Source organism: Eptesicus fuscus, chromosome 20 (genome assembly GCF_027574615.1).
Source record: "Eptesicus fuscus isolate TK198812 chromosome 20, DD_ASM_mEF_20220401, whole genome shotgun sequence".
Taxonomy (NCBI): Eukaryota; Metazoa; Chordata; class Mammalia; order Chiroptera; family Vespertilionidae; genus Eptesicus; species Eptesicus fuscus.
The window spans coordinates 3755006-3781044 of record NC_072492.1 but is presented as its reverse complement, the minus strand read 5'-3'; the positions used below and the strand labels follow the sequence as shown (position 1 = coordinate 3781044).

At 39.8% G+C, this 26039-nt stretch overlaps 1 protein-coding gene across 1 annotated transcript; it reads left to right on the top strand.

Annotated features, from left to right (window-relative positions):
- Nucleotides 1-526: 526 nt before the first annotated feature.
- LOC103299376 (zinc finger protein 287) lies at nucleotides 527-25272 on the top strand. Its single transcript, XM_054709525.1, has 7 exons — nucleotides 527-550; nucleotides 1425-2018; nucleotides 2708-2808; nucleotides 4238-4364; nucleotides 4854-4940; nucleotides 19033-19161; nucleotides 25255-25272. Exons 2-6 carry the CDS (start codon nucleotides 1616-1618, stop codon nucleotides 19068-19070), a joined length of 756 nt encoding a protein of 251 aa, XP_054565500.1. The 5' UTR covers nucleotides 527-550; nucleotides 1425-1615; the 3' UTR covers nucleotides 19071-19161; nucleotides 25255-25272.
- The last annotated feature ends 767 nt before the right edge of the window (nucleotides 25273-26039 follow it).

Genomic DNA, 26039 nt, shown 5'->3' with positions numbered 1-26039 from the left:
CACCTTTAGACCCACACCTCCTCTCCCCATCCTTCTGCGAACTCTGGCACCTGGTTTACTCTGGTTGATTAGCGGGCTCCAACCCTCCCGTCCGCGCGCTTCTTCCCCCGCAACATGCGGGGAGCTCCTGCCCCTCCAAGTCCTGCCTCTGACCAGGACAACTTGGAGCGAGGACCCCTTCGCTGCCTTGCAGGCTAACCAGCAAGTCGCGGGGCTAGGCCGGAGGAGGTTGCCATGGCGACAAGTCCGCAGAGAGAGGCGAGCCGGGGCACGGCTTCCGATTGGCTCAGCGGACACGTAGCGTCGGCCTCGCGCACATGCGCAGTGGCGCCCAGGCGAGGTCTCGGCGGACCCGAGGCTCCGAGGGTTCCCGGCCGGGCCTCTCGGAACTGGGGTGGAGCGCGCGTTCCAGGCCAAGACGCCCGTGCTCTCCGGGGAGGGCAGTGGCGGAGCCAGAGGCCCCTCTGCAGCTTGGGACCGAGCCCGCCGCCAGGGCCCGCGCCGGCCGCCATTGTTGCCGGGGCCTCCGGCCTCTCCGTCCCGGCGACAGGTAATGATGTCACGGACGCCCGTGCTGGCGGCCTGCGGGGAGGTGAACACGGAGTAAATGCTGCCCTGGGGGTGGTCCTCGGGCTGAAGAGGAGCTCGGAGACCTGCTGGGAACGGGAGGCGACGGGCGGCAAGGCCAGCACATCTGCTGTGCGGGACCTTGTAAACAGTTGGCCTGGGTGACACGGTTGTGGTTGGGGAGGGCTCCGAGCTGGAGCCTGTGGACAGGTGTTGGGGTTCTTCTCCCGGTCAGGCCTGTTGGGGGGGTTTCTTCCGGCATCCTGGTTTCAGTGTGTTCAGAAGGAATTGTCTCCTTTAGAAGCATGTGCGGGCTTCAGATCACACCAACCTCTTCTTCTTTTTTCCAGTCCAAGCGGCTGGTCTCCCCAGGCGTCAATGAAAAGCTAGAATAGGCCGAAATTAATATGCAGAGGCGGGTAAATGGCTCGCCCTTTATTAGAAGTCTAAAGATAGAAAGACAAGGTAAAGTCTGTATGGTTTAGGGGGGGTGGTGGTTGTGGTGTAGTTTTTGTTGCTATTAGTCCTCACCCGGGGATAATTGTTTCATTGATTTTTAGAGAATGGAAGGGAGGGTGGGGGGAGAGAGAGAGAAACATCGATGTGAGAGACACATTAATTGGTTGCCTCCCACACGTGCCAGTCAGGCATGGGAACAAACCTGTAACCCAGGTACATGCCTTAGACCGGAATGGAACTCTCGACCCTTCGGCGCGCTCCAACCACTGAGCGCGCTGGCCATGGTGAAGTCTGTATGTTTCTTTCTGTGCACACTGGGTAGTCTTTTTCTGTTTGTGTATGTGTATAGGAGAGAGCACCAGGAATTCTTGAACTTGTGGTCTGTGCTTGTGTTTTAGGGTCCCTTAACCATCCCTGCAAGTAGTAGGCTCGGAATTTGTAATTAAGGCTGATAACCCTACCCTGACTCTGTTGTGCCTCTGGCTGCAGCAGCCCTACATATAATGTCCTTGTGGCTCTAGCATGAGACTTCAAGCAGTTGGCTCACCACTAGAGAAATAAAGGATACTGCCAGATTGACTCTCCTGCAATGTCAGCCCCGAGCAAGAGGATGACCAGTTCTTCACGCTCCCAACTCTTTCTAATGTGGAAGCCAGACAAGGCTCAGAGTGGACCCAGCAATGCAGAAAAAGAAAGCCTTGCTTCAAGACTCCTGCGTGACACTGAGACCTGTCGACAGAATTTTAGGAATTTTCCATACCCAGACATGGCTGGTCCTCGAAAAGCATTGAATCAACTCCGAGAGCTCTGCCTGAAGTGGCTGAGACCTGAGATTCACTCAAAGGAACAAATCCTGGACCTGCTGGTGCTGGAGCAATTCCTGACAATCCTGCCTGGGGAGGTTAGGACTTGGGTAAAGTCCCAGTACCCAGAGAGCAGCGAAGAAGTAGTGACCCTGGTGGAGGATTTGACTAAGATTCTAGAAGATGAAGGTGAGAATTATAGAGCAAAGAGGGGAGGGATCCTGGATGGTTTGAGAAGACAACAAGCATATTATAGAGCTGCCTGTTAACGAAATGGGGAGAAGGAAGGTCAGTGAGAGTGAGAACAGGCTTGAACATGATCCTCATCCTGCATGCTATTTCCCTTCAGATTTCTTGGAACCACAGACACATTCTCTAAACCCAGAGGAGATGCGTCATAAAACAGTGATCAAACACAACCAGATTTCCCCCTTGTGGGCCCTCAGGAAGTTTACCTGCAGAGGTTTGAACCATTCTACCAATAAATCATTTGCTTTTTGAATTGGGTTTTACAGTAACACTTCCAAATAGGTAGAAAAGGGTCCAGATAACATTTGCTTATTAAGTGAAGATACAACTCACAAAATTTACATCACATGAGGATTTAGTAGAAAATTGTGAATTTGGTATATATACTTAAGAGTGCCAGAGCAGACTCGTTCTTAAAGCCTGCACTGATGTCTTAGGACAAGTCCTTGCTTCTTCCTGCTGATTTTTTTAAGTAGGGGTGCTATGTTTGCTTTCCTTCTGAATTCTCACTTTAAGGAAATATAGGCATCTATAAAAAGATAAATGAAAGGAAGGGAGAGAAAATATAGGCATCTATTTGGCAATTCAAATAGGACTTATCTCCAGCATGGTCTCTTTCTCTTCCCTAGCTGCTCCTCCAAACTCTGCCTTTACCCAAGAGATCCCAGAGGAAGATCCCAAAGGAAGACATGCTTTCCAGGCTGGGTGGCTAAATGACTTGGTGACCAAAGTGAGTTTTAGTGTCTTCTGTGATTTTAAAAAGTCTTCATAGTGTGTGATGACATTTTCTTTCCTGTCCTTCTGACTTCTGTGTCCCCAAAAATCCTATCAAGAACATAATCCTCAGTTTTTCTCTTTCAGTCACCTTGGCCTATTAAGGTAGATGAATGCCCTGTGTAGGAAATGGGGATGCCTTTGCTCACTTCTGTACTTTAAGGCAATAAGAATGGTATTGAGGTTAAGGGATTGGCCTGCACAGCCGAATGGATCTAGGTTTGGTTCCTGGTTCTACCATTGATCTGTAAGTTGGGGAAAGGTACTTAACCACCCAGCTTGAGTTATTCGACTCTAATAAGTAGAATATTCCTCTATGAGGATTAAATATTATGAGACTTGTTACCTTGGATTGTAAGTAATCAATAAGATCACAGTAGGGTAAACAATATTTACTAATATTATTTTTCCTCATGAACAAGTGATTAAAAGCAATGTATTATATGGAGTTACTTTTGATCATTTTATTTTAAGGAAGAGCAACTCAGGCCATTTTAAGATAAAGGTTTACTGTAAAAACATAGATGGTCTGAAATTGGAAACCATTATAAAATTATGTATAGGTAATATGAATGTTTACCTGAAAAATTTAAGAAAATCAAGGGAAAAACTGTTAAAAACAATAATAAAAATTTGAGTGAAATGACTGCTACAGTAAATTGCATACAAAAATTAATCATTTTTATACATAAAATCAGATAGATGATAAAATATTTCATTCACATTATTACCCCCCCTTTCAAATTTAAAATAGGTAGAGCTAAGCAGAATATAAATTTTGCAATACCTTCATGTTCTGTATCATTCTATAGGATGTGAAAGAAGCTGTGAATATTGTGAAAAAAAAGTTCTCCCTAACTTATAAACTTAATATGATTTCAGAATCCCAATATAAGTTTTTAAAGAAACGTAGTTTCTTTTTTTAACAAAAGGAAGAGAACCAAAGAGATGTGAAATGTATCTGAAAGTTCAGCCATTAAACAGGGTGGTGCAGAAAGGAAGGGCTCTGCATCTCATCATAGAGCACACAGAATACCACAGTTCCAGGTTATAACACACTGAACTTATTCTTAAGGCAGAGCTTGAAGAGCAAAACCATTTATTCTGTGTCATCTGTGTTTAAAACTCTTCTTTAAGATGAAGCCACCAATATATGCACTAGTGGCAATTGAAAACAATAATTCCACTCTATTTTCAAACTTCCCTTTAAAGCCGTTTCGGGTATGCTCATCCATACATTGGGTGAAAGTTTTGACTAGAAAACTTTTAGGGCCCTACTAACGCTCAAGATTCTATGATTCTCTCCACCTCACACCTACCTGGTATTATCACTATCACTTTCCTACTAGTTCCTGAACCAAGTTAAATTATATTTGATGTTTTAGGAATCAATGACATTCAGAGATGTGGCTGTGGATATCACCCAGGAGGACTGGGAGCTAATGCGTCCTGTACAGAAGGAATTGTACAAGACTGTAACATTACAAAACTATTGGAACATGGTTTCTCTAGGTAAGCATCATCTGCACCCACCCTGCCCCTGCATAGTCACCAGAGTATCTTTTTCCCCCCTCCATTATTAAAAATGGGTTGGACCTGTAAAGTACTTTGCTAAGAATGGAGGCCTAGAGATGAGTTGTGCTGATTGCATTTGGGCACAGAAGTGGCTATATTCTAGTCCCTTATCCCAAGGGAAAGGTTTCTGAGTAGAAGATCATTGAAAACTGATGTGCAGTGTCACGGGGCTGCCACCCAATGCTGTGCCTTGCTCATTCCCTACTTCCCCTATGATCTCCTTCCCCCATGATCTCTAAGCACATAACCTTCAAGGTGCCAGGGATTTTTATCCTAGCTCTGAAAAGGACAAGGACCTAATTTATTAGGTCACATCCATGAACTATTGTTTTCCTGTAGGGGTCTATCCATTTGGAGAAATCAGGTAATAAAATTTAAACAAATGTTTATACCCAGGATAAAACTCATTATATTCCCCTTGAACAGGACTTACAGTGTACAGACCAACTGTGATTCCTATATTGGAAGAACCATGGATGGTGATGAAAGAAATATTAGAAGGCCCTACTCCAGGTGAGAGAATCAGTGGTGGATGAGAACCTCTGCACTTAGACTATATTCCCCTGCGTGTGGTGAGATATATTTTTAAATATGGCCAAGTCACTTTCCACAAAGACATCCAGTCTCAAGAACACTTTCTTGCAGAGAGCATCTTGAGGAAAAGATTTTCCAGATATCATGTATCCCCTTATGTCTCATGTATCCTTCCCCATGACCCTTGAGTCCCGTCCCTTAGCCTTTGTCTGAGGCTTTCATTGTGCCATCGTTCCTTCCCTCTCACTTAAGCATGCATGAATGTCTTCTGAAGTCTTAAGTTTCAAACCTTCTATTTGAGTTTCTTTCATTTTATTTACTGACAAAACTTTATAGCCCCCTGCCTCTACTTTCCTAACTCATTGCTTTATTTTTTATTTTCTAAGTATTTGAGAAGACAATTTATTCACAAGATCATAATATTTTTAATATATAAAATATATTTTTCGATTTAAAGTATATTATTTATTGATTTTTAGAGAGAGAGGAAGGAAGAGAGAGAGAGAAACATTAATTTGTTGTTCCACTTATTCATGCATTCATCGGTTGATTCTTATATGTGCCCTGAACAGGGATCGGGCCCTCAACCTTGGCATATTGAGACGATGCTATAATCAACTGAGCTACCCAGCCAGGGCCATTTTAAAATTTCATACAAAGCCAAACAAAAATCTCACACTTGTGTACCACATTCACCCAGTTCCTACATCTCCCTAACACACAACCACTGTTACTCGTTTTTAGTTTATTCTTTAAGGCATTTATTTTGTTTTGTTTGCATATAAAGTTAGTATGAAAATATTTTTCTCCGTTTTCTAATATAAATGGTAACATACTGTACACATAGTAATGTACTTTGCTTTTATTACTTAAAAGCACAGCTTGATAAGTGTTCCAAATGGGTATGTAAAGAGCTTAAATACCTGTATCAAATTTTATTGTGTCTCTCATATTTTATTGAACCTGTTCCCTGTTGATAGACTTTTTGGTGGTTCCCATTCCTTCCTTCACAACTTTATTTTGAAAGGTTTCAAACCAGTAAAAAAGTTGTAGGAACAATACATTGAACACATATATTTTTTATCTGGAATCACCATTTATCATCATTCAGCCACTTTTGCCTTATTTTTTATTGATTTCAGAGAGATGAAGGGAGAGAGAGTTAGAAACATCAGTGATGAAAGAGAATCATCGATTGGCTGCCTCAGGCATCCCCTTGCCCACCTCCCCAGGGATTGAGCCTGCAACCTGGACATGTGCCCTGACCAGGAATCAAACCGTGACCTCCTGGTTTATGGGTCGACACTCAACCACTGAGCCACACCAGCCAGGCTGCCTTATAGTTTTTCCATTGATTTTTTAGAGAGAGTGGAAGGCGGGGGTGGGCGTGGAGAGAGAGAGAACATCCATGTGAGAGAGACACATCAATTGGTTGCCTCCCGCACACTTCCTGACTAGGCTGGGGATGAACCTGCTGCTACCCACGCACATGCCCTTGACTGAGAATGGAACCTGCAACCTTTTCGTGTGCGAGCTGATGCTCTAACCATGGAGCACACTGGCCAGGGCTGCCTTATCTCTTTACATGTACACACACATACTTTGTTTTTACAATGAACTATTTGAAAGTTAGTTGCAAGTATCATATCATCTCACCCCTAAATGTTTCAATATATATCTTCTAATAACATGGACATTCTACATAAGTATAACAACATTGTCTCCAAATGTTTAATATTTAAATAATAATCTTATCTAATTGATAGTCAAATACTTAGATTTCTCTAGCTGTCCCAAAATATCATTTATAGATGTTTTTCTCCCCAATCTAGGATCTAGTCAGGAATCGCATGTTCCACTTGGTTATCAATGTTTTAGTCCCTTTTATTTTATCTTACTTCTTTTTTTTTTTAATATGTTTTTTATTGATGTCAGAGAGAGGGAGAGGGAGAGAGAAGCATCAGTGATGATAGAATCATCGAGATTGGCTGCCTCTTGCACACCCCCTCCTGGGGATCAAGCCCACAACCCAGGCACATGTCCTGAGTAGGAATCGAACTGTCACCTTCTAGTTCAAGCCAAACTGCCCGGGCTCTTAGTCCCTTTTAATCTAGAACTGTGCCCCAGCCTTTCCTTCCTCCCTCCCTCCCTCCCTTCCTTTTCCTTTAATCTTTCATGATGCTGACTTTTTTTGAAGGATCCAGGCCAGGTTTGTTTGTTTTTTAGTAACCCACATTTGCTTGAATATTCCTCATGATTCTGATTAGATAATTTTGCCAAGAATACTTTATAGGTATGGACTTCTCATTGCATTTCCTCAACAGACACATAATGTAATTTTATCTCATTATTGATGATAGTTTGGTTAAGGTGAGTTCAGGATCTTCCAACATCACCATCTTGGACCGCCTCAATGGGAGCCTTTCAAACTAGTGTCCTTTTCAGATATCACCATTAATCTTTGAGCATTTCCTTGCTTTCTGGCACAATATATTCTTTATGTCACCTTGCACCTACCTTAGACCTATAATTTCTCTAAGGAACTGAAAATAGTGCTTAGAAACTAGGATTTGGGCAGTATGTGTACTCACTACTATGAGGTATCATTGCTTCTCAATCTGTTCAGTAGATATGTATATGTATTATGTATGTAGTTTCAGGGGTTTGTTTTTTATTCTCATGAATTTATACTGATAACTCTAATTCCATTTTGTATTTTCCCATATTCCATTGTGTATTTCCTTTCCCATACAATGAATAACCTGGTTCCCAACAACATCAGTATATTTACCCACTTGCTGTATCATAATAAACACAAAAATGGTTTTGGGAATATCAATATCATACAATAACAAACTGTCTAGGTTCAGAGTTTCTTCAAAGTCCTTTTTGTCCTTATATATATTCCACTGAGGCTATACAGAACACTTGTTTCAAAAGTTACTTGAATTATTCCTCCTAGCTATCTATATATATAAAAGGCTAATATGCTAAGTGTCCATCCGGGTAATGATGTCACATAGCAATGCCCGGCTTCCTCTCCCTAGCGACTAGCCTCCTTGCAGTTTCTTCAGCCCAGGAACACGACTTGCTTTATAGCCAGGTGCAAACATTTCACACTTTAACCAAATGTCTATGAAGCGTTTTCCCGTGCCTCATCTCATTTGATCCTCACAGAAGTCCTGGAGTAGGTAGATAGGAGACTCAGGGGAATCCTATTTTCATTAGCCAGAAAACTGAGATTTAGAAAGCTTTGAACTTGACCCGACTGAAAAGAAGTAAGAAATGGTGGACCTTGAAAATGACTTCAGAATATAGTCAAACACTGCTGCAGTTACATATTTTACCCTTTGTGATCTACAATAATAATCTGCTTTATGTTGATATTTACTGCCGTGTTGCTGACAGTTACCTGAAAGAGAAGTTGTGCTTCACTGGGCTGGGAAAAGTTTAGCTAAATCAGAAAGCAGTCTAGTTAAGCAAGTTTATTCTATATATATAAAAGGCTAAGTTGACTCACTCATGCGCAATATGTATAAAGCTCTTGCTGGCACCAATCACACGCGTGTGTTTCCATCTGTCATTGTCAATCGTGAATTTGGTTGACACTTCTATTATAGAGAAAGGGTGAATAGCGATACTAAAATATTTCTTCTAATTAATTTCCTTTCAATGTGCACAAATTCGTGCACCAGGCCACTAGTCGTAACATATACAGCTAAGTTTGTTTGATTCTGTTTGTGCTCAGTTTTAGTGTTTTCTTGTTTTGTTTTTTTTCTTAAACATTTTTTAGTATATAAAAACATTAACATGGTTCCTAACTCAAAACTATGTGGAAAGGTGTACACTCTCCAGTATCACCCCAATAAAGTCAATAAAAGGTAAAAAAAATAAAAATTTTTTAAAAAGAAAGATACACACTCTCATCTCTTCTGCCATGTTCCATCCACTCCCTGTAGTTAAACATGTTTATTTGTTTCTGGTTTGTCCTTCCTCTATTTCTCTTTGCAGAAATCATAAATACTAGTATGACTAATGGAGCACTCTATATTCTGTTTGCATTTTACTTTCCTGTTTTTTTAAGGCACTGACTTCTAGTGTGTCTACCAATATTGACGCTGGACTACAGCATTACAGTAAATTAAACAATAGTGACTACCTTAGAATGACTTGATTCACTTTTTTAAACTTTATCTGATTTTTTTTTTTTTTTTACTTTATCTGGTCATTAGGTATTTTAAGGGTCACACTAATTGAAAAGCTTGTTCTTCTCATAATTTATGGCTTTATTTGCCTTGGCAGAATGACATAAATTATACCTGTAGCACACTAAATTCTTTGGGGAATTATTTCAGCACACTCTAAACAATGAGAAAACATGCATAGCATAATGGAAATAAGCCTGAACTAGAGTTAGGATAGACTTCTGAGTGGTACTGTCCCTCTGGAAGCACTTTAAGTTGACTTCTCAGCATGGTCTTTTAGATTATTCAGGTAGCATAAATTAGGGTTGTAAAGCCACAAAAGGGAGCAGTTTATGGTCATGTATTTTGAGAGGACAGTTTTCTCCTGCCAAAAAACACCAAGACTGAAAAAGGCAAATTCCTTTTTGTATCTTGTAGAGGTGAGGTGTTTTGTTTTTTTGTGGGGTTTTTTTTGCTTGTTTTCTAGCCTGTCCTTATACAGAGCGTAATACAGAGTGTATAGACTCCTGTCAACCTTCCCTCCTAAAGCTTAGGATTGGGCCTTAGGCTCTTTCTTCTGGTCCCTGAGCCCCTTGCACCCTCAAAGTGGAATCTTAAGGGTCATCAACAGGTTTGAGGATCTGTCACAAGCAGCCAACTTGAGCTCTTGCTGATTTTCTATCTTCTTGTCTTTACTTGATTTTTGGCTTCTGAAGATTTTGTTTTCTTACCATCTTAGTGATATAAGTTGAACCTTTGGTTAGGATATCTAATCAGTCATATTTTAGGAAATTGAAACTTTGATAACTCACAAATAGAGTAGTAGTATTTATTGGTCTTCAAAGGCCAGTCTTGTCTCAGAACTTTTATAGGTTTTCCCCACACACACAGGACGTAGCCATTCTTTAAGGTTCAACTCATATCATGCCTCCTTCCATCCCCAAAGCTTTCCTTGATTACCTGAGTCAACACTGATCTCTTCTATTAGAGCTGTACCATTGTTTGGCCCTATTGACCAGTAGATACTTATTACTTCTAATCAATTCATTCTGGTTAGTTATATACACATCTTTAAGCTCTGCTTAATTATCTCAAGTTCTGAACTTCCAATGAATTGATTGATTTAAAAACGTATGCTTTAGAGTAGCAATTTTGTCATGGTCATCTTTCAGACTTGTTACTTTAAGCTTGTTAATTATGACCTTTAGTATTTCCTTTTCAGGTATATGAAATAGTCTATCATAGATGGATTCTGATTACATAGAAGTTAAACTCAGCTTCTGGTATTATCTCATTGTGTTGTTGTGTGTACATGCATGCACACTCACATATTTACCTACACAGTCCATTAACATTCTCATTTTGTTTCTTTTGGGGGTGGAGGAGAAGTAACAAATCTGTTTTAAAGAAGTTGTTTTTAATTCTTTTTTTCTGTAAAAGTAATAAACTACATTTCTAGTGCTAAACAATGAAAGGCATAGCCAATTTATTAAATATTAGAAAATACTTTTGAAAACCTATAAGTTTATTGTTAGCATTTTGGTAATATTTGTCTATGAGTTTTCATGCTAGTTATGATACTGCTTTTTTTATTTAATACTAGAGGCCCAGTGCACGAAATTTGTGCATGTGCGGGGAGGGGCCCTTAGCCCAGCCTGCACCCTCTCCAATCCGGGATCCCTCTCACAGTCCAGAACCACTGACTCCTAACTGCTCACCTTCCTGCCAGCCTGGTCGCCCCCAACTGCCCCCCCTGCCGACCTGGTCGCCCTCAATTCCCCCACCCTGCCGGCCTGGTTGCCCCACGCAGCCTTCTGTTCAGTCGTTCGGTCATCCCTCACTAACCCCCCTGCTGGCCTCGTCGCCCCATGCCGCCTGCTGTTCAGTCATTTGGTCGTCCCTCACTAACTCTCCTGCCAGCCTGGTCGCCTCACGCAGCCTGCTGTTTGGTCGTTACTGTGAGGGCATCCTGACCAATTTGCATATTACCCTTTTATTAGTATAGATTAGTCCTAATCATTTTCTAGTATCAACTCTGATTTTTTTAATTGAAATCAAAGTAATAAAAATAGTTTGTAAGTTCAAGCAGCACAAGAAAGCCAAATAAAATATGTCTCTCTCCTCTCACCCATTACTAAGACCTTTTCCCTTAGATTATCACTATAGTGTATAATGTGTATAAATGTATGTGTGTTTTTTATTTATAAGATATGTAACATATCTTTACACAGGTAGATTCTTGCTCTACATACTGTTATATACCTACCTCTTTTTTTTTCTCACTTAATAATACATCATGCACATCTTTTTATATTAATGTACATAGACCTACCTAATTACTTTTATCAGTTATTAATACTCCATTATCCCCTATGCTAGCTACTCCTTTTTTGATGGTTGATTCCATTGAATGAATATATTTGTGGTTATTATACTTGGATGTGCATCTTAGAAAGTTTCTGAACTATTTGGTATTATTTTTGCTACATTATAAATTCCATATTTAATTATTTCATTAAATAATTCTTAATGTTTGTTTCCCACCTGATCTCAAAGGAGAAAGTTACTGTAACTTAAATCTGTTTTGAACTATCATAATGGAAACATAATAGACATCAACAAATACAGGCATACCTCACTTTTGTGCTTCACTTTATTGCACTTCACAGATACTGAATATTTTACAAATAGAAGGTAAGACCCTCCACCAGCAAAGAGATTACAACTTTCTGAAGGCTCAGATGATGCTTAGCATTTATTAACAATATATTGTTTTTTAACTAAGGTAGGTACATTTTTTTAGACATCAGATATTGCACACTTAATAGGCTACAGTATAATATAAACATAACTTTTATATGCACTGAGAAAACAAAAAACTCATGTGACTCACTTTATTGTGACATTTGCTTTATTGCAGTGACGTGGAACCAAACTCACAATATCTCCAAGCTATGCCTATACATATTTGATTGCTTTGCAAGCACGTTTGGTTGGGGTCAGAGTTTTTTGTTTGTTTTGTGTGTGTGCTCGCACGCACGCATCTTCATTTGGGTCCACCTTTTCACTGTCTTATTTTATCAGTTCAGGTGAGTGGCCACCATGTCCAGTCTTGGGCCATTTTTTGAAGGAAATGTAAAAGAAGCATAAGTTAGTTCCAGAGTTAACAACTAGGTTGGAAATATAAGTAACACACAAAATTGTGAAATAAAAATGTAAGGCCAAGTTTTGTCATGGCCCCACATTATATTAGGTTGAGCCATATGAAACTGCTAATATTCAGCCATATTGACCTACAAAAAAGACAATTTTATATGTGGGTTTTTTAATCCTCACCTGATGATATGCTTTTATTGGGTTTTTTTAGAGAGAGAGGCAGGGAAAGAGAGAGAGACACACACATTGATTGGTTGCCTCCCATATGCACCTCAATCTGAGATCAAACCTGCAGCCTAGGTATGTGCCCTGATCAGAATCAAACCCACAAACTTTTGGTGTACAGGACGATGCTCCAAACAACTGAGCCACCTGGCCAGTGGAAGACAATTTTATATGAGTCAGCCTAATCTGTACTTAGAACTCTAAGAAGGAGAGAAAAACGAGCTTTTTTAATAGATGGGATAGGTATCATAAGAGAAGGCTTAGAGTCTGGAATTGCATAGCATCTATAGAAGATTATGAGGAAGTAGTTTTAAATTATGTGAATAACTTTGAACTTTAAGTTAAGCTGAATACGAAGTGTGGTAGAATATAGAGTAGAATAGAAAAGGTTTGAATATTTTGGGACCACATGCCAAATTGGAGGTATTTTGAACGTTTTTCTCTCTAACTTTTAACCTTTATGCCACTGATCCTCAAACTTTCATGTGCATCAAAACAACCTGGTGGGCTGCTAAAAAAAAAAAAAAAAAAAACAGATTGTTCAGCCTCACTTCCTAAGTTTCTCATTCAGTATGTCTGGGTGGGGTGCAATAATTTAACGTATTCCCAGGTGATAGTTGATAGTGATGCTTAGCCTCCAGCCTAGGGGCTGTACTTTTTTTTAAAGATTTTTATTATTATTACTTACTGATTTTAGAAAAAGACAGACATCGATTTGCTTTGGATCCATTCATGCATTCATTGATTAAGCCTTGTATGTACCCTGACCAGGGATCAAACCCACTGCCTTGGCGTATTAGGACAATGCTCCAACCAACTGAGCTACCTGGCCAGGGCTGGGAACTGTACTTTTGAGAGCTGTTGTTTTAGGATATAGGAGAGTTAGACATATTTAAGTATGAAAAGCACCATGCAATTGTTTTGATAATATGTAGGATTGTGCAGAGTAGATAAGAAGGAGTTATGATAGCATGTCCACTTTATGCACTCATTATATAAATTAGATAATCCTATATAATAAAACCCTATTATGCAAATAGACCAAACAGTGGAATGACTGGTCGCTATGACACACACTGACCACCAGGGGGCAGACGCTGAATGCAGGAACTGCCCCCTGGTGGTCAGTGCACTACCACAGTGGGAGCACCACTCAGCTGACCAGGATGAGCAGCTGCTTCCGCAGCACAGCGGGAACAGCCACTCAGAGGGAGGGTCCAGTGGGTCCACAGCCACTCTGCTGACTGGGATGAGGGGCGCTCCCACAGCAGGCCGACCCCACCAGTGCATAAATCCCATGCACTGGGCCTCTAGTTATAAATCACACAATTAAAGCCACCCCAAGTTATCCTATACAATGTTATCCACTGTATTCACTTCTCTTAGCTCTGTCACCTGACCTAACCTATTTTATTTACTCTATGCCCATGTTGAATAGTGAGGAGTCTCTCCATTTTCAGTTTTGTCTTCTGTTTTTCTGCCCTTTTATTATCCTTTCCCAAGCTTTAAGGACCATCATATGAGGTTGTCTGAGCCATGGTTTTTTAAGCATTTTATTCACATTCAGTGTATTGCTTCTATTTTGGCAGTTTCCTTTTTATATTCTTTTTATTTCAGGATGGGAAACAGAAGCCCAAGATTGTAATCCAGTTAAAAATATTGCTGGGTTCACAACAGATGGAACCCAGACCATCAAATTGGAAGAACCTTATGACTATGGTGACAGATTAGAGAGGCAATCACCAGATACCTTCATGAAAATTCCCACTAGTGAAAGAAATTTCAGTTTGAAGTCAGTTTTTTCACAAGATGATGATCCTACAGAAGAGTATCTTAGTAAATATGATATATATGGAAATCATTTTGAAAAACATTCAAACCTAATTATACAGTTTGATACCCATTCAGATAATAAGACATATACATATGATGAAAACATGGCAACCTTCAATCATATCTCATATGGTATTGTACACAGGAAATTTTATCCTGGAGAAAAGCCTTATAAATGTAATGTGTGTGGGAAAAAGTTTAGGAAATACCCATCCTATGTGAAACACCAAAGTACCCATACCAAAGAGAAATCATATGAATGTGAAGAATGTGGGAAAGAGTTTAGGCACCTCTCATCCCTTATTGCACATCAGAGAATGCATACTGGAGAAAAACCATATGAATGCCACCAGTGTGGTAAAGCCTTCAGCCAGCGAGCACACCTTACTATACATCAGAGAATTCATACCGGAGAGAAACCATATAAGTGTGATGACTGTGGGAAAGACTTTAGTCAGCGTGCACACCTTACTATACATCAAAGGACACATACTGGAGAGAAACCATATAAATGCTTGGAGTGTGGTAAAACCTTCAGCCACAGTTCATCACTGATTAATCATCAGAGAGTTCATACTGGAGAAAAACCTTATATATGCAACGAATGTGGGAAAACTTTCAGTCAGAGTACACACCTTCTTCAACATCAAAAAATACATACTGGAAAGAAACCTTATAAATGCAATGAGTGTTGGAAAGTATTTAGTCAGAGTACTTACCTTATTCGACATCAAAGAATTCATTCTGGAGAGAAGTGTTATAAATGTAATGAATGTGGAAAAGCCTTTGCTCATTCCTCAACTCTTATTCAACATCAGACTACTCACACTGGAGAGAAAGCCTATATATGTAAAATATGTGGAAAAGCCTTCAGCCAGAGTGCAAACCTTACTCAACATCATAGAACACATACTGGAGAGAAACCATATAAATGCACTGTGTGTGGGAAAGCATTCAGCCAGAGTGTACACCTTACTCAACATCAGAGGATTCATAATGGAGAAAAACCCTTTAAATGCAACATATGTGGGAAAGCATATAGACAGGGTGCAAATCTTACTCAACATCAAAGGATTCATACTGGAGAGAAACCCTATAAATGTAATGAATGTGGGAAAGCTTTTATTTATTCCTCATCACTTAATCAACATCATAGAACTCATACTGGAGAAAGACCTTATAAATGTAATGAATGTGATAAAGATTTTAGCCAGAGAACATGCCTTATTCAACACCAGAGAATTCACACAGGAGAGAAGCCCTATGGATGCCGTATATGTGGTAAAACCTTCACTCAGAGTACAAACCTTATTCAGCATCAGCGTGTTCATACAGGTGCCAAACATCGTAATTAATGGATATGAAGACTTTAGCTGTTACAACTTAATCATTTAAATTTTATTTTGTACTCTGTGTTAACACATTCAAAAGAAGTGCAATATATGTTAGATACCACTGAGCAGAAGTATCAATTGGTAATATGGATATAATCTATTTAAATGTAATGTGAAATTTGAGAAGAAAACTTCACTTCTTTTTTTTAATTGATTTTTTAGAGAGAGAAGGAGGGAGAGGGATAGAGATAGAAGCATCAATAAGAGAAACTTCATTGATTGGCTGCCTCCTGCACGCCCCCTACTGGGGATCCAGCCCAAAACCCAGGCATGTTCCTGGACCAGGAATCCAACAGTGACCTGGTTTGTAGATTGATGCTCAACCATTGAGCCATGCTAGCCAGGCCTTCCTTCACTTCTTAACCTTTACTTGATTTATTCCAGAAAGAAACCCTGTGAAAGTAAGAGTATTCAGAAATCTGTAACTCACCAACTCTTACTGTATTTCAAGTACTTTTTAATGAGGCCTTGTGAATGTAACTTGTGAAAGCTTCCATCAAGCAGAGATTTCACGGAAGAGAGTAGTCCTGGGATAATAGAAAAGCTGTTTTAGTAGGCTTTTAGTTCTTCCCAGCTTTGAAGCCTTAAATATGTAAAAGGTCCTGCTCCCCCTTTTTACTTCCCTTTTCTTATTATGCCATAACTGCCATGTTTGGGGGAGAAATTTTAAAGTATCTTAAAGATTTCTAAGTGACCACTGTTTAATTATACTTTCCTTAAATACTTAAATATTAAAAAAAGAGAACCTTAGTGAAAGATGATAGGATAGAGAAACTAATGTGTATATAACCCTTAGGCATGTACAAATTCAATTTAGTTAAACAGACAAAAATTAAACACCCAAGCTTAAATTAATCTTTAAAACAGCCTTAGTTTCACTAAGTTTTAACATCTGTCATCCTGTAGAAAGAAAAAAGAAAATACTGTTCCATTTTTTTTTCACCTGCCTCCTAATTTTATAGCTTAAGGGTACTCTGTGATGTTTTACTGTGGAAAGTCCATTTCTTTCCTTGAAATACATGTTTTTTGAGTGCCTACTGTGCTCAGGGCTCAAACTTCTTAAATTGGATCTTTTCAGGGCTTTTTGCAGTACTTTGCTGCAATTCACTGCTAAATGAAGCAACCAAAAGCTTTCTAAACTGATGAAAGATTAAAGTAAGGACATGAGCTTAACTAGTACATCACAGGATGAGCATAAGAAACCTAAAATGGGTTGCCAAAGTTGACTACATATCCTAAAGCAAGGAAGTAATAAAATCTAATGTGAGGGAAAATAAGTAATGGAAAATGGATATGAGTTCAGTGCAGAAAGTGGAGTCAGGAAAAAAATCAAGATGAAGACAACAGTGTGGAAAGTGAATATGTAGGTAACTTAACATGAACTGTTACTTGGTTTACCTTAGGGAAAAAACTGATTGAATAAAAAACAAAATTCATCCTGTTGTTTGTAAGAAGAAAGTAAAAATGAAATTATTGATTTTAAAGGAATAATTGGAATTCATTTTCCTTCATATAGATAAGTATACTCTTCAAATTTATGGGGGAAATTCATTGAAAAAAGCATTGATGCAAAAACTATCATTGATGCAGTAATCATTAAACAATAATAATGGAGTCAGAATCCTAAACAATATAAAAGGAAAACTGGCAGAAATGCAAATAGCAATAGGTAAAAATACTATTGCATTTAATATCCACAGCATTCCACTGTCAAAATATTAGACCATATTCTGAGAGCTGAGATTTCATCTTGCTCTTGTTTCTTCAGTGCCTTGCGTATAGCAGGTGGTCAATATCTGTTAGTTGAATTAATAAATAAATAGATGAGTAATAAGGTAGACTTAACTGATGGAGTGAAATTGGCAGAATTTTTGTACATACATGAAAAGAAAATTTAACAAATACTGGTCATTGGTTGGTTAAGAACTACTTAAAAATGAAGAAACAGAATCCCGAGATATTAATAATGGGGATTGTTAATATGTCCTAAGAAAGTATGAGACATATTTGCACAGGAAGTTTTCCTGAGCTAGATGAGGAAAAACATATAAATTCTGGCACCATAAATATCAATTTAAACGTGTTGACCCATGTGGCTTCATTTGGACATGACTATATATACATCCTACAAAAAAGTGCAGAAGGAAAGACATCTTCAAGGCTTTCTTGTTGAGTGTTTTCTTCAAGAAGTTGTTGCTTTTCCTTGCCTGTCATTCATTACCCTGATGTTATGGAATTGCCTTTCATAAATTATAGATTATCTCCAGGTTGTATAATACTCAAATTATGCTTATGCCAGTGATTAGATTAAAAATAACCATTGTACTTCATATGCAATTTTTATACTGCCACTTTATACCTTACACACCATTTTTCTCCTGGAAGGAATGTGTGGAGTATTATAGTCCTTAGCGTCTTTCTTTGCATTAATTTGTATTTCCTACTTTTATGTGTTTTGCATAAATAATGCATTTATAAAGGTCTTCCATTAATACACTGAAACCATTGATGCCCTTATAAAATAATTGAATAATAATAGTGGAGAATCCTAAATCTTTGTGTATTTTTCCCACTTTTACAGTTGTCTGGCCTAAATATAATACAAGTTTTTTATTTCCCACAACTTTTTATTATGAAGACGTTCAAATATACTGAAAGTTAAAGAGGAATAAATTACATCTGCCACTTAGATTTTAAAATTTACATTTTGCCATATTTTTCTGAAAAATTGGAAAATAAAAGACATGACATTTCACCCCTATGCATCTCATAAAAAATAAGGACAGTCTTTTTCTTTTTTATAATCACAATACTATTACATATCTCAAGAAATGAAGAGTAATTTCCTAATACCTAATGCTTAACCCATGTTTAAATTTTTCCTGTTCAGTCAGATCTCACACACTACATTTTATTGTAATGTTTGTTTAATCTATATGAAAAAATTGATTTTTTTTTCCAGGACTTTTTTTAATGGAGCAGGTCAGTTGCAGAATCTCACATTCAGGATTTAACTGTTGTTTACAACCAGATTGTTTATCAAGTCAACAGATCTGTGGTTTGCTTATCTTGTTGCTGTAGTTTCTGTAAATTAGCAATTAGGGCCAAAGGCTTGATGTATTCAGGTTAAACATTTTTAACATTAACACTTCACAGATGTATGTCATATTATATCAAAAGTCTTATTAATATCTGGTTGCCTCACTATCAGTGATGCAAAATTTGATCAATTATAACCACCTTATCTTCCCAATGTAAAGTTATGTTTTTCTGTTGCAGTTAATCTGTGGACTGAGACCTTGGCAGATTATGGATAGCCTGTGTAGCCATAAATTCACCTGGTGGTTTTGGTATCCAATAATGAAGATTCTTGTCTGAATCAGTTATTTCATCAAGATTTGCAAAATGGTGATTTTCTATTATTTCTACATTTATTGACTGACATTCTATAAGAGTGAACCTTCATCAGCTGGGCTACACTTGAGGCAGGGTCATGCTCAGTTCCTTTCCTTTAATTACAAATTCTCATATTAAGGAGTTGACAGTGCTGACAAATGGTTCAATGTATTATGATAAATTGTGATTTTTTTCTGATGCTCAAATTATCCCAAATTTGGCCAGTTTGAACCCTTCAGGTAGCTCTTATGTCAGTCCTTTGACATTCCCTCTCCCATCTTTGGGCACTTAATTGCCTTCTGACAGAAGATATCGCAGGTTCACCTTGCACTTTCAATGCTTCATTTATGACCATTTCTCCAGGGATTCCTGGCTCTTTTTAATAGACATCTGTTTAGAAATCAAGATCTGGGTGCTAGGCATGCTCATTACTACTGGGGTGTTAACTTCGTTTTCATAAAGATGACTCTACTTATCTAATACCTAATTATGTAATGAGATGTACACTGGGACAAACTAGGAGCAAACAACTAAGCATTATACAACTAAGTTGTAGAGAATAGAAGTGTTATGTGTACTAGAAAGCAGAAAACTTCACTACAAGAGATCTGTGCAGAGGCCATTAGAAAAGTTTACAGAGGAGGGAAGGTTAATCTGGCAAGCAGGTTAAACAAAGCAATTAAGAGCAACTAAATGTATGACACCTACTATGTTGTGTTTTAACTGTTAACATTTTGATAATTTACTGTTAAAAGCTAATTGCACTTCTTTCCCATCATTCCTTAAGGCATGTTTCTGATCTAAATTTGAATTCTGAGCATCTGTTTTATGCAAATCTAAATACTAGGGGTTTTTTGCTAAACTTTTTACTTGGTCTTTAAAACTTTAAGGCTATTAGATTTTATTATTTGACTGTATCTTATGATACCAATGCACTTGCATATGTGCCTACAAATGTACTTTCTGATATGCTCATGGCTCTATCTTTCACTATAAGATATAGCCCCTTAGACCACTAGAGCCATTAAAAATGGCAAGCATGTGCACTATAGTAATATGTATAAATATGTGTGTAAGCTTGTAAGCAACATTGAGTCCTCTGTTGCCAGGGCTGACCAGCAGACCCTGGGCAACAAATGAATGGATTACTCCAACACGTGCTGTGAAAGGGGGGGCTAAGGGGCTGCCTGGCTAAAGGAACCAGGCAGCCTCAGTTGCCTGCCTCATTAGGCTTTTATTGTAGCAGCAATTTGAGATTAAGTTTATCTTTTAGATACAGTCAGCAGGGTAAGTAATAGTGGGAGGGCACATGTGTTTGCAGTGTCCTTTAAGCAAGGACACCCAAAGATTAAGCATAAGGATTCCAGTAAACACCCAGGGGTCTGCACATGCACAGACTTGTTTGGAAAGATCAAGGAATAATTAGGGACACCGTCTTCGGTCCTCCCCTAAGTCGGAATTCCGATAAACAGGATGGGTGGCCTTGTGCACACTTCCCTTTTCTTGGAATGTCCTCCTTACAAACTTCCAACGAAGTCTCATGAGTCCCCATACTCTGTGTGGGTGAGGAAAGTGATTCTGAAGTGCCTGAGGTCATATACATATACATATCCCATAACAGAATAAGGGTTGGAACCCATTGCTCCAGCACTTAGTTGAGTTCTAAGTGAAATGTTAAATGAAAATTCAGAGCACAAAAAGTATGTATCTATAATTTATAAAACATATTTTTATGAAATTAGATCATTGAAAGTTTGCCTCTCCTCCCATAGTTTCTTATATTCAAATCTTTAAATGAAAACAGCCCAACAAAGGATGCTCTACCTTCAATTTTGTTCTTCCACCCAGCTCTTTCCCAAGTTTCAGAACCATAGTCAATGATCACCTGGAATTGTCTAATAAGTACCTTAAGTGGTTTAATCTAAAACTGAATTGTTTTCACTCCCAAACCTCTTTAAATTCACCATAACTTTGAGAGGGAGGCCAGAAGCCACTCTCTTCACCAGTAGTTATTTTAGTCCTATTGGTTTTACTTCCCATATATTCCAGTTCCTTCTTCTCTATCCCCACTGCCACTACTTCACTTCTGGCTTTTAATCCTCACTCGAGGACATGTTTAGAGAGAGGAATGGGGAGAGAGGGGGGTAGAAACATTGATGTGAGAGAGAAACATTCCCCAACTGGAGATTGAACCCACAACCCAGGTAAGTGCCCTAAAAAGGAATTGAACTGACAACCTTTCAGTGCACAGACAATGCCCAGCCAACTGAGCCACTCTGGATGGACTTCTTTTCTAGCTTTTAGTCAGCTCTTCGTTAGATTATTTTGTAGCCAGGTAACTGTTCACCCTGCCCCTGATCTTGCCCTTTTACATTTTTGCAAAAAGAAAAACACAAAAACACCTGAGACTATCTAATACCACATACAGCTGTATAGGTTGAGTAGTGCATTTGACCATGTCACGGTTTGCTTAAAACCCTTCATATATTTTCATTGTCAGCAGCAGTGGGTCTCACAACTGCACATTAGAATGTCCTGGGGAGCTTTTAAAAGTACCAATGCCGGGGCCCTGAATTACTCATTTGGGATGGGGCCTGGATATCAGTGCTTCTTCAACTCCCCAGGTGACTCTAAAGCTCTAAAGAGGTTCAAGGGCAGAAGCAAGGAAACCAGTTAGGAAGCAGTCTCAGTGGTTTAGAGAAACTGGTGGTTGAGAAGTGACCCAACACTGGGTATATTAAAGGTAGGGTCTGTAGGACATGCTAATGAATTCGATTGGAACGTGAGACAGAGGAATTAGGCTGACTCTTTTCTACTGGAGAATGTGCCCCTACAAGGGAGAGACTCATTCATTTCTGTGTCTCATACCAAACACAGTGCCCTCAAGAAGTGTTTAATGCATCTCTTCAGGAACATTTGCAAAATAATCAAGATTGTACTTACTCTCTGCCCTGGCTGGCGTTGCTCAGGGGTTAAAGCGTCACCCCTTGTACACTTTTGGGTTGCAGTTGGATTCCGGCCAAGGGCATGTTCCTGGGTTGCAGGTTCGATCTCCAGCCCCTGTCAGGGCAAGTGCAGGAATAACCCATCGATGTGTGTCTCACATCGATGTTTCTCTTTCTCTGTCCCCTTCTTTTCTCCCCCTTCCACTTTAAGGATCAATGGAAAAAATATCTTCAGGTGATGTTTAACAATATAATAAAAAAAATTTGTACTCTCAGAAAAAAACTCATTTTACATATCTGTCCCAAACTGTGAAGGGTTTGGGGTTTTACCCCACTTAAAAGATAATATGAATGCTGACAGAAGACCTCAGACTCCTGGGTATTAGACAAAAAACTTTATTACTTATGACAAAAGCAGTAGCTGGACTTCACATTAAGCTGATTACTCTTGCCTGCCCCACCCCCACCCCCTGACTCCCCACAAGAGGGTAACAGGTGGGCCTAGATGGATTCCAGCACAGGACTGATTACAGGAAGGCAACACTGCTTGAGGGACCATTGCTTTTACAGTGCATGGAAAGCAGGCATGCTCCTTGTTCCAGGAGACACTGCCCTGTGTATTTCCTTGCTGTAAACACGTGCCTGAGAAATGGCCAGGTAGAGAGCCGTTAAGACCTTGCTTTCTTGGCATCCCCAGCAGGAGGAACATGTAGGGATGCTAAGGGCCCATGATATATTATATTGCCTCTCCCAAAAGAGCCCTTTCTAGTGTAGACTTTCCCCTCCGAGAATTCAGGGAACCCTGTAGCTTATAAACAAGAAGATAGGAAAGCAAAATGAAGTTACCTCTTTCAAGCATACAAAGTAGATGTTTTCCTGAAGAAAAATCGTAGGTCATACCAAATCAGGGGTATCCTCAGAGGTTGAGAAGTAATAATCTCCCACTGTACATTAAAAGCTACACCAGGAATACTATATTCATTCTGAGCATCAGATTTTACACTAGAGTATGATACATTGGGTTTAAATGATTGAAAAAGTTAAAAGAATATTTCCTGACACATGAAATTCAAATTTGTTGAAGTTTTATTGGAACTCAGCCACATTCATTCATTTAAGTATTGTCTATGGCTGCTTTCCTGCTATAAAGACAAAGTTGTGAACCATAAAAAGACGGCAAAACCTAAAATATTTGCTATTAACCCGTTATACAACAAGTGAGCCTACTCTGCCTGTACACAGTGGGTGTGGGTTGGCTAAGCCAAACAGCAGGCCAATAAAAGCAACAACACTCCTAGGGAGGTGGTGAGGGGAGTGAAAGTGTCCCGAAATAAAAGTCAGGATACTTTTTAAAATATTTTATTGATTTTAGAGAGGAAGGGAGAGGGAGAGAGAAATAGAAACATCAATGATGAGAAGCATTGATCAGCTGCCTCCTGCACTCCCCCTACAGGAGATGGAGCCGGAACCGGGCATGTGTCGTTGACGGGAATCGAACCCAGAACCCTTCAGTCCACCGGCCGACTGCTAGGGCAGGATTTTTTTTTTAATATATTTTATTGATTTTTTTACAGAGAGGAAGGGAGAGGAATAGAGAGTCAGAAACATCGATGAGAGAGAAACATCGATCAGCTGCCTCCTGCACACCCCCTACTGGGGATGTGCCCGCAACCAAGGTACATGCCCTTGACCAGAATCAAACCTGGGACCCCTCAGTCCGCAGGCCGACGCTCTATCCACTGAGCCAAACCGGTTTCGGCAGGATTTTTTTTTCTTTCTTATTTTAAATCCTTATCCGAGGATATGTTTTTATTGATTTTAGAGAGAGAGAAACATCAAACGGCTGTCTCCCGTACATGCCCGGAGGGGACAGGGAACCGGAGACCTGGGTATATGCCCTGCCGGGAATCACCTCCGGTGACATGCTGCACCCAGCTGAGCCACGTGTAAGTGAGACTCTGGCCCCAGAAATCCGGGTTAAGCAGGGAAGGGCGGTGGAGGTTGCTCAGGAAGCCAGCGGTCAGCGCTGCGCAAGAACTCTGGGCGAGCAGTGCGCCCTCTGCGGGCCGGAGCCGGTGCGCCCACGGCCCTCCGCCGCGTCTGGAGTGGAGGCCGGCAGGTGGGGAACGGGTTCCCTAGAGGGGGTTAACCTTGAGGGGGGTACCCTTGTGGGGGCTACCTGAGCGGGGTCCAGGAGAGGTTTCCCTTTCTGGAGTCGCCGGTGTTCATGCATTCCAGTCTTGAAAGGCAACGTGGATTCAAGTTCGCACTTTATTCCTAACAAGCGTGGTCAAATCGGCACTTCGTTCCTCAAACGCCGAGTGACGGACATCCCTCCCGCCCCCTCACTTCGTCGCTCGCTCACTCAAGCGCGCAGGGAGGGTTGCGGGAGGGAATCCTCTTTTCATTCTTTTTTTTAAAAAAAAACATAATTTCAGTTCTCCAGGCTGACTTTTTTTATTATTATTATTAGAATCATTGACCGGCTGCCTCCTGCACGCCCCCTACTGGGGATCGAACCTACAGCCCAGGCATGTGCCCTTGACCCGAATGGAACCTGGGACCCTTGTCCGCAGGCCCATGGTCTATCCACTGAGCCACACCGGCTAGGGTAAGGTGACCAGACGTCCCGCTTTTGGTGGGACAGTCCCGATTTTTAACAATTTGTCCCGCGTCCCGCGGCGTTTTAAAAAAGTCCCGATTTTTGGAAAGAATGCACCACAAGCTAGGGAACGGCGGGAGAACGGGAAGGGAATATACGGTTTTCGGCGGCCATGTGGCTATTTAGCCAGGATATGAGTTTTATATTATTTTTGTTAATTTTATAATGTTAAACTTTAATAATAACAAATAATTGTTGAGAACTGATTATCGAGAACTGCTTATCAAAGTTCGCATTGCTGATCAGTTGTTAGAATTCGACCACCATTGTTTGGACTTAATGAACAATGGCATTTTTGGGGATTGGCAACGACGAAAACATTTTGTAACTGTCTCTCAGACGATACACATCGTACTGCGTGCTAGGAAGCTAGTTAAACAAGTGATGTCATTACAAATCAGCTATTCAGATAATTTAGGTAAGTAATTTACTTATTTCATAAATACATAAATTTTCTTGAATTTAGCAGACAGTACTCGTATTATTTATATTTCATAGTGGCGGCAAAAGTCTAGCGCCGGCCTTGAAAGTGACACGACTTACGTTACGGCAAATTCAGAGGAAAAATAATACAAGTTAGTATTGTTATTATTTAGAAAGAAATATAGGATTAAAATAATTTTTAAAATATAGTTACTTTATAACAATCAAATTGATTTAATTTATAAACTAACAATAAAATATGTTCATGTAATTATGTACCTACTTACTGTGTTTTTAAGCAATATGTATATAATAATTTATAATATAATTTTAAATTTTTTTTTAGATTTTTAACATAATGAGAGAAAAGAGGATGCAAATTCAACGATGATCTAAGAAGTGAATTTCCTTTTATTAAAAAAAACAAAAGCGATTACAATATAGACCAAATTTTTAATCAAGAATCTCCCCCACCCCCCCACCCCCGCCCGAAACTGGTTTGGCTCAGTGGATAGAGCATCCGCCCAGGTTAGATTCCGGTCAAGGGCATGTACTTTGGTTGCGGGCACATTCCCAGTAGGGAGTGTGCAGGAGGCAGCTGATCGATGTTTCTCTCTCATCGATGTTTCGAACTCTCTATCCCTCTCCCTTCCTCTCTGTAAAAAATCAATAAAATATACTTTAAAAAAAAAAAAAGAGCTCCCCCCCCCCCTCCCCCCCCGTCAATGGTGTCCCACTTTACCAATGTTAAAATCTGGTCACCTTCGCCGAAACCGGTTTGGCTCAGTGGATAGAGCGTCAGCCTGCGGACTCAAGGGTCCCGGGTTCGATTCCGGTCAAGGGCATGTATCTTGGTTGCG